This window comes from Gavialis gangeticus, unplaced genomic scaffold (genome assembly GCF_001723915.1).
Source record: "Gavialis gangeticus isolate Ggan-Ray unplaced genomic scaffold, GavGan_comp1, whole genome shotgun sequence".
Taxonomy (NCBI): Eukaryota; Metazoa; Chordata; order Crocodylia; family Gavialidae; genus Gavialis; species Gavialis gangeticus.
In genome coordinates, this window is record NW_017729018.1 from 4,202,492 (window position 1) to 4,211,852 (window position 9,361).

A 9,361-nucleotide genomic window follows, 5' to 3' on the forward strand; every position below is an offset into this window, starting at 1 on the left:
TGTGTTCCTGAGGTGGGATCTCTGCACCCGCCACAGGGCTGCCCAGAGTCTAGGTATGATGCTGGCTTTCAGGCAGAGACATCCCAGCGAGGGAGCTGCAGGCACCGGGGAGTGTCCACACTGCTCTTTTTGTTCAGCTGCAGGGCAGTGCCTGAGCGAGGGTGTGAAACCACAGGCCTCAACATCTAACCCTTCCCCACTGGTGTCAGAGAGGAGCAGCTGCCTAAAACTAGGGCTTCTGGTGCATACAGCATTAAGGGGGGTTGGAGTCTCAGTTTCAGGGCAAATCAAAACACAGACAAAGTTTTTCAAAATTTCCAGCCAGCTTGACGCTCCCCAACCCTGCACCCAGCTGCTTTGCAGTGTGAGACTGGTACCAGCAGGGACCGAGGAGAGGCTGGGTTTCACTTGGTGGCTGCGAGGTCAACCACTAAAACAGCCCTGCCAGGGGATGGGGACTCGGCAGCCTCCAGCATCCCAGCCCTGGGGCTCCGCCTGCTGCGTTGCTCCATTACATCTCGTTTCTTCTCTGAGCAGCCCCTGCTCTGTGCAGGTGCCTCTGGGCAGCACAGCCCTCTGCCAGCCCTGTAGATGCCAAACATGAGCCCAGCTCTGCAGCAGGCTCCCCAGGAGCAGAGGGGACTTCCTGGGTAAAGCCCGGGCTGGGGAGCCAGGCCCGGGAGAAGCAGTGCAGCCTGGCAGCCAAGGGTCTACTTGGCCCTGCCAGACAGACCTGGGCCAGCAGCTGTGGGAAAGAAAGACCCGGGCCCGCGGGGATGGCTGGAGGCTCTTGCCAGGCCTTCCCTCCTCCTATGCCCTGTCCAAGGCCTCTCCTGTCCAGTCTTTCTCTACTTAGCAGGTGAAACAGCAGCATCCCTTGGAGCCAGCTTTCCCTGAGCTGGGGGAAGGGGCTCTCCCTCCTGTTCTCTGGTCAGCAGGCCTCTGCTCAGAAAGCTTCTCCCTAAGTATCTTTGTCTTCCCTTGAATTTCCCTGCTTCATCCTGAAGGGCCTGATCTCCCATCACCAGTGCCAGCACCTTCCACTGGGGAAGAAGTGCTGCAGTGGTGGGGTGACCTCCCCCGCGGGACAACCCTCCCAGCCCCTGGCTAGGGGCTGGCTCATGCCCCGTGGCAGGAGGGCCCAGCTCCCTGCTGGAGCTCCGGGGCTTTTCCCGCGTGAGGCTGGGTGCTGTCATGCTCCATGGACACGCCAGTCCTTCCCACCACGCTGTGCCTGGGACTGGCCCTCTCCTGCTCAGTCGCTATGGTATGGAGACCCAGTCTCTCCTGCACAAGCTCTCCCACATCCTTGACCTGTCCTTGCATCCGGTGCAACTTCATCAGCTGGTCACAGGCAGTGCTGCCCTGCCGCCAGTTGGACCCCCCTCCTGCCCATGCCTCAGAGCCATTTACAATGCATGTGGTGGCAGGGAAGGTTGCAGCGATACAAAATATTTACACCCTCTCTGTGGCCAGCTGTGCAGCCAGCTCTCTCTGCTCCCAGAAGCCAGCACAAATGTCAGCGCTGGCCAGTAATGCCTCTCCCTGCACCCTCCCCCCATGGGCATGTCGAGATTTCAGGGAGAAACGGAAGTAGTCTGATCCAGAAGTGTGGCTGCAGCGCATGGTGGGAGGTGAAGCTCAGTGACCATGCTTCCTGTCTGCTCCTCCCACGGTGCATCGCGGCCTCGCCTCTCGGCAAGGAGATCCAGTCGTGGGAGATGGAGCGATTCCCTCTTGGGAGCTCAACCCCGGGGAGTGGGAACAGGGAAGCAACTGAACAGCAGCTCCCGTGAGGCCAGGCAGCGCTGTAACCACACCAACACTTTTCAACTTTTTTCAACCAAAAAAAATGGAAATTCCCCATTGATCCTGGATACTGTTCACCAACCCCCCAATTCTTCAGCAGCCATTTGGATGGAGAATTTTAACCCATCCCCATACTGCTCTCCAAGGCCTCTCAGGCATATTGCTAGCCCGGGCACCTCCTACCTTGATGAAGGCATAGCCTGCCCCATTGTCCGTGATGGTCAGCCCCAGAGCATCCTCCGTCTTCATCACCTCCACTTCCTTGGTCTCGCCCCGGACGTGTGCAAAGATGAAGTCCTCCAGGCCGATCTGCCCCCCCAGCAGCTTCTGCATGTCCACTTTGTGGGTGTTGAGTGTGCAAAATAGGATCTGCGGAGAGCAGCTCATCACTGCCTGGTACACTGTGCCCGGGCCTTCCCATGCTGGGGCTGAGGGCACACGCAACGGGCACAGTGGTCTGGAGCAACCCCAGGCACACCCTACGTGTGCACTGCTCCCAGCTGGTCCAGCTATGGCAACAAAGAACAGGGATCAGCTGGGGACCCTGTTTTCACCTAGGGAACAGGGCTTTCCTGGACAAATATCAGCCTCATTCACTCATTGACAAGGGGCCACAAACATCGCTACCAGTCAATGCTGGACTGCCTGGGGCAGACTCAGATTAGGGTGCTGGCTCAGAAGCACCTAATCCAGTGCTTTCTTAACCACGCTGCTTGCTGTACAGCAGGTCCTGGGTTTAGATCTTTCCCAGGGTGAGGTGGGGGGGGGCAAGGAAGTTAAGGAAACTGAGGCACAGAGAGGGAAGTAACAGCCCGGGTGTCCCAAAGCAAGTGGCAGTAAGGTGGGCTGCCTGTGGCGGTCCACACTGCTCGCCAGGTAGGGGCAAGCTGCACCCAAGGCCAGACTCAGGCCTAGGAGGTTGTGATGCTGTGAGGCATGGCATCACGGAGGCAAGCCCACCACTCTTGACCAAAGAGCTTGGCATTCACCCTCTGGTAACCAGAGCTGGTAAGCTGGAACGTGCCCGGGCTCTGAAAGAAGCAGGAAATGCCCCTCCTCCTCCTCTCCCAAATTGGATCAACATGGTAAGGATGGCAGAGGAGAGCCGTAGCACTGGCGCAGCCAGCTCAGGCTGCCTGCCCCACTCCTCCACGTAAGCCGCGCTCCCCTCACCTCAGTTGGAGAGATGCTGAAGACCTCGGCGATTTTGGCATACAGCTCCTTCACATTGGTGAAGCCCTCAATCTTCCCGGTGGGGCTGCCATGGGCCAGCTGCGTGTGGAATACCAGCCTGGGCCGCACCCGTGGGGGGGGCTGCGAGCCGTGAGAGTGGGCAGCAGGGCCACTGTCCTCCTTTCTCCCCACCTCAGGTGAGGCCTCTGCAGCCCCCAGCTCCTGAGCCACTCCGTTCTCCATGGACTTCTCCTCCTCACTGGCTTTTTTGTTCTGTCTGCCTGACCGGTGCATCTTCCTGCCACCCAGCTTTCGGGGGCACAATGGCAGTTCTCCCTACTGAATTATAGATGCCCACTAGCTCCCAGCCCGGCAGTAAGGCGATCCCAGGCCCAGGGAACCTGATCCCCTAGGCACAGGTAATTCAATTAGTGTCAGATGAGCTCTCTTCCATGCAGGCAGGCGTGGGTCTACTGAGCTGCAGGGACAGGGCAGGCACCATGCCAGAGGAGCTACAAACACCTGCAAGCAGCAGCTGTGCTCACAGGTAGGGAGTGTGTTTGCTCACACAGGGTGTTAGCTCCCATCAAAGTCCACATGCATTGCTTATAAACCCAGCCCCTTCTTGCATGGTGTGGCAACCCACGCCCAGTGAAAGATTTGTAACTTGGTTTTGTCACAAGAGCTCTGTGACAATGGCCAAGGGGACAGGACATGAGAGCTTTGTAAGCCAGACAGCCCAAACCTGTCCAAGCTGTTTCACCCCAGGCCACGCTCCCTGGTGCTGCTTTGCCTGACAGCTAGTACATGGGTTTGCACTTCTGAATGTGCAAAGCTGCACCTCAAACAGTCTGGGTCCCGAGGACACTGCTCTGTTCAAGCACAGAAACCAACATCAAAAGCCCTGTGCAAAAGCCTGACTGACACCAAGAAATTGAGCCACAAGCATTGCCTCTCGCGGGGCAGTTTAATGACACCACAAACATTTTGTGCCGCTCTGCTCAGCACATCTGCTCTGTGCCATGCCTGCAGGTCAGAGTCCGGCCTTCACTCCCACAAGCAAATGCTGTGAGGCTTGCTGGAAACAGCAGAGCAGTGGGACTCCTGGCTGCTTTTGGTTCTCCGGTGTGCCAGCCAACCTGCAGTGAGGCCCCGGCACAAGACCCAGTGCTGGGACTGAAGTCAGGACAGACCCAGGGTTGCCTCCAGATTCCAGGGCAATTTGGGAAGAAAGTAAATGGGATCTTTTTTCTCAGTTCAGGGGTGGCCACGATTGGCACAGATAGCCTCTGTGGGTGGCACATGGCAGATGACGGATGGAGCACCAGGCACATCAGCAGATAGGGCAGGGAGTAGAAAGCAAAGCAGCAAATTGGGCAGAGAGCACAGGGAAGGCAGCACAAAGCAGAGCAGATCAGGCAGGCAGCATAGACCAGGAGGCAGAAGGCAGTGCAGTAGATAAGACAGGGAGTACAGGGCAGGGGCAGAGAGCAGAGCAGATCAGGCAAGGGAAGGGGACACTTGGAGTGACACTTGGGGAGGCCACAGGGCTAATTTGCAGCATGCCTACCAAAATTGTTGACCCCATTGTACTCAGTTGATCTGGAATCGCAGAAACAATGAATTTCCAGCCACAGGCAGCCTTTCTAATGTAGCACTCCAGCTGGAAGCTATGCAGAGCCCCTCCTTACAGGAAAGGTGTAGGCTTGAATCCCTCACTAGCCTTTCCCCTTGCAACCTGGGACCCAATCCTGACTATCCTACCAGTGCTTCTACAGGGTAAAACTGCTCCACAAGAGAAATTCTGGCCTCATGAAAGGCAATGAGAGTTTTGTTGTTGGCTTCACATAGGCAAAAGAAACCAACGGCAATGCTCTCACTGAGTTCAGGGTTGCTAGGGCACTGCCTTTTTGAAGACTTGCCAGGTCCTTTGAAGTTCTCTGTGGATCTTTGTCTTCACACAGCTCCTGAGATCAAGGGCCCTTGGCTCTCAACTGCTCCAAAAGAACCAACTTATGTCTCCAAGACAAGTACTTTGGTTTCCATGATGTGGCTGAGCAGGGGCAGCAGCAGGGAGTCGTGTGCCTCACTATGCCCAAGGCTACTCAGGAAGTCTGTGACAATGTCAGGCCAGGGCCCAGATCTGCTGATCCTCATCCTGGCCTTTAGTTACCAAATCATAACCAGAATGTTCATCTTCAAAGCACTTGCAAACATGGCATATGTTACTCTTGGAAAATGTGGGCCAGGCTGGTTAGGGAAAAATCTAGGGCAAGGCAAAACCCATTGAATAGGACTGTGTGGGCCAGACCTGTGTGGGCCTGTGGGAAGACACAGGCACATGGCTGAGGAAGTCTCTCCTCCATGTCCTCAGATCTCTGGTCCTGGCCCCTTACCCAGCTCCCTCCACATCGAAGTACCAACCAGAACAGCCCCCCTTTATTACTGGGATGCTCCAACATGCCAGATTCTCCCAGGGCAAAAAGTCTTGATGGTGTCAGCAAAGTCTTCCTGAGAACACCCAGGGGTTCCAGTGCACCAATATACAGAGATATCCCTCGGTGACAAAGCAAGAGGAACCTCCCACTAGGAACATCCCCACACTCAGCCCAGGTCTCACCAGCTTTTGGACACTGATCACCCTCTTTCATACAACCAGACTCACCATCTTCTACCATTGTCTATGATCCCCACCAGCCCATGAGCACGTGCATACCCCCTCCTCCCCCTGTGCCCACAAACACAACGCCACAGCCTGGTTATTCAACCCAGTTTTTATTTAACCAGTCTCCAGGAGCATTCCCAGGCAGGGTGGGCAGCAGCTGGTCCACCTGAGAACAGGTTAAGTGCTGAGGCCATGGAGATGCTTACAGAAAGAGGCTAATTCTTGCTGTCACGCTAAACTCTACAGAGTATTGACCTCAAGGGAGAGGCTGTTTCTTGGAGTGGATATACACTGATTCCTAATATAGAACCTGGTTATGTGGTGCTAGTAAGAAAATAAGATGCTCTATAACGACTTGATTAAGTTTAGTGGCTGAAGTCAGCTGTTAGGAGGCACCTGGGTGAGACAGGCAGGTCCCCTCTTCATGATCCTCAGGGAAGGAGGGCAATGGTTGCTGCAGGCACCAGGGCAGCTCCTGACACAAAGAAACCCTAAGTAGGGACCCTCAGAGCACTGCTCAGTTCAGGGTTAAAGATACCCCCAACTACCCTCACCACAGAGCAGGGCAAAGCAAGGTGCGGGTTTGGTCCCTATTACTGGACTCCCTCAGCCCCCTACTGACCACAACAAACCTGCCCGCAGCACTTGTGTGAGGGTTTGAAGCTGGAGGAACCAGAGGCACAGAGTTTCCACTACACTATGTCCTACTGGGATGCGCTGGGGTGACTCAGGCCTGTGGATGAGCTGAGAGCTGAACCCAGATCTACTGGGTCCTGGTTTGCAGCCTTGACCCCCATCTGCCCTGCCTTCCATGACTGTCCAGCTGTCCACAACCATCAGCTATGCCCTGCTAGGGCAATGCTGAAGACACCCTGCACTGGGAGCAAGCCAGCATCAGGTGATGGAGTGGAGGACAGGCCCCGTAAGCAGCATCCCTCATCCAGTCATAGCAGGCTAGCTACAGCCCTAAACCCAGAGATGCCCAGCTCCCAGGTCTCAGCTGTACTGAAACAACAGGAACTGCTCAGCCCAGTTGAACTATTCCTCCAGCAAACATGTGTGCCAGGCAGAGGCATACAGCAGTGCGGTGGCTAGGGCAGAACCAGCTCTCTGCAGCAGCTGAACATGAAGGCAGGGGGAGGAGGTGTCGAGGGTTCCCGTCAGTCAGTGCTTTGCTGCAGCAGGAGGGTCCTCTTCACAAGTGTTCACTGAAACAAGGAGTGAAGCAGGTGGATTCACTTTTCAGGAGTTCTGCAGGGAAGGAGCTTCTGGTCTCTCAGCCCCAAGGAACGATCCATCCTGGAACCAGCAGTGCCCCCCCTGCACTGCTACATGCCTGCCTTGGGTCTGTGCTGGGGAGATCCCAGCCTCTCTGGACATTGGACTTTTGTCTTCCTGCCTGTCCAGCCACCAAGAGAGGATGCTTAATTCCAAAGCACATTCTGTGATGCAGATGCCTGCTGCCCCACTGGGAACAGATCGAGGTCAGCAGCTCCTTCTACACTGGCAGGTGCCCAGTGTTAATCTGACAGGGCAGGCTGAGCCACTCCCAATGCAGCCCAGCAGGACAGTATCTCGGGAAGAGCTGCACAGAAGGTTGCTCCTTCCCTCTCCTGCTGACACTGGGCTACTCCCAAACTATTCCAAGCTTGGTCCACCAAGATCAAGGTGCTTATCAGGAGTACACCACTGCCTGACACTGGTGGTAGCGTAGGCAAACATTACAGCTCCCCGCCCAGTGCTGCAGACATACCTCCCCACTCTAGGAAGCCCTGCTTACCTGGCTATCCGGGACAGGATCTCTTTGATACGCACGACCAGCTTCTCGTGCTGCAGAGGGTTGCTCTCGATGGCGCTGTGCAGTTTGGCCATGTAGAAATCCAGGGTGCCCAGTGTGGGGGTCTCTCCGGTGCCTGAAACAGATGCCCATGAACTGGGGGCAGGGGCCACACATCGCATTATACCCAGCCCCAGCCTTTTGCTGGGACCAACATTCTGTACTGGGACAGCTGCCAATCAGCTCCACACCCCCACATGCCTGGAGCCCAGACAAACCCAGTGCTGCAATGGCTAGATAGCTTCTGCTGGTGGTAAGGATCCCTTTGAATCTGCTCCCTCACACACAGATCCTTCCAGGGCACTGCTCTAAAGGGTTGCAGGCAACGGGGGCAGGGCAGTCCAAGCATAGGGTGCAAACACTTCCAGCCCCCCGTGAATGTGGTTTACAGTCAGTTGGATCAGCTCAGCACTTCATCTAAGCCAGTGTGCAGGCATAGGCCTGCAGAGACCCTGCTGCCAAGGCCTGGTCAGCTCTGTCCATACAAGAGACAGCAGGGCACTTTCCTCAATAGCAGGGGCTAGCACTGCCCTCACCTGCACAGTGTGCTCAGCCTGCCTGGCACCCAGGATCTGCCCCAGAGGGGCCTGCTCTGTAGTGGAGGCAAAGGCAAAGAGTCTATGCAGTGCCTGGTGATCCTTTCAGGCAGCATTTCCCAGAGTGGCAGTGTGCTCCCATTCCTAGCAGGGACATGTGTGAATCAGAGCCACTGGCAAGGGGAATCTATGGCTGTGATTTTTGTGTCCGCCAGGAACCAATGGCAGTGGGGGTTGAATCAAGGGGGGCACAAGGGTGGCCAACCTTGCTATGATGAGGTATAAACCCACAAAGCTTGGGAAACGTCACTTTAAGGCAAGGGGGGAAGGGAAGGTGGTTTGGTAGAAGTTTTGTGAATCCCTGCAGGGTAAAGGTCCCCAGTTCCAGGGAGCCAGGCTCAGCCAGCATCAGGTCCTCTTATGGGAATGCAGCCAAGAGCACATCCCTATAGGTCACAGAGAGGGTCCTTCCAGGCAGCATCCCAGGCTCCCTTCTCTGCCTCCCAGCTTACCTGGGATGGGCAGGGAGGCAAAGCTGGTGGTCAGGGCCTGCCGGACAGACTGGAGTTGCTGCTGCAGGGCCAGTGTCTGCCTCTCCTCCAGTGCCAGCTCCTGCTCCAGCCTCTCCTTGGCACAGCTCATGCTCTCTGTGTGCTTCTGCAGAATAGCATTCTGTTCTTCAAACTCCGTGTTCATCTTCCGCAGGCGCCGCAGTTCTGCCTCCCGTGCTGCCCCACAGAGATGAGTAGAGGGGTCAGTACAGAGAACAGGGGCATCCCCCAACAGGCTCACAGGGCCTCAGGGCCAAACCCTCTCTCCTGGGGACTGAGCAGGGCTCAAGCAATGGCATCAGCCTCACCCTCAGTTCTCTGGATACAGCACGGACTGGAGCCCCCAGCCAGGATCAGTGCCCTTGTGTGCTAGGTGCTATAAGGGTTCCCTACCTTTCCCTTCCTTTGTCAGTGCCAATGGAACGGAAGCCAGGAAAGCCGGCTCATGCAGGATGCCAGGATCTGTGACTGTACACTTTCCCAGCACCCTACTGTAGCACTGACAGGATCGGCAGATGCAGTCCACATAATTTGTACTGCAACTCCCACTGAGCTTGCCTCTGTGCATTATGGGTTTCCTTCACCTGCTAAGGTAGGATCAGGCACTGCCTGGCAGTCAAGCCAGTGGCGCTATCAGCTATGGTGAGCCTCAGGGGTCTGATTACAACAGGGAAAGGTGACCATCCTCTTCTGCCCAGGTTGGAGGTGTGGCTCAGAGTAATGGAACAGTGGGCTACAGCATGTGGCCTTGCTCCCTCCACAGCCAACCCCCTAGGGCCCGTGAGCCAGG

General features: G+C 56.2%; 2 protein-coding genes across 2 annotated transcripts in view; both read right to left on the bottom strand.

The window, feature by feature from the left end:
• GIPC3 (GIPC PDZ domain containing family member 3) overlaps positions 1–3,249 on the bottom strand; it is a 9,560-nt gene extending 6,311 nt beyond the window's left edge. The window contains exons 1-2 of the mRNA XM_019513699.1: positions 2,983–3,249; positions 1,993–2,178 (exon numbers count right to left, since the gene is read on the bottom strand). Of these exons, the coding sequence (XP_019369244.1) occupies positions 1,993–2,178; positions 2,983–3,225 (429 nt within the window). The 5' untranslated portion in view covers positions 3,226–3,249. The remainder of the gene's footprint in view (positions 1–1,992; positions 2,179–2,982) is intronic.
• A 2,489-nt stretch (positions 3,250–5,738) lies between these two features.
• HMG20B (high mobility group 20B) overlaps positions 5,739–9,361 on the bottom strand; it is a 24,881-nt gene continuing 21,258 nt past the window's right edge. The window contains exons 7-9 of the mRNA XM_019513269.1: positions 8,533–8,748; positions 7,428–7,560; positions 5,739–6,855 (exon numbers count right to left, since the gene is read on the bottom strand). Of these exons, the coding sequence (XP_019368814.1) occupies positions 6,843–6,855; positions 7,428–7,560; positions 8,533–8,748 (362 nt within the window). The 3' untranslated portion in view covers positions 5,739–6,842. The remainder of the gene's footprint in view (positions 6,856–7,427; positions 7,561–8,532; positions 8,749–9,361) is intronic.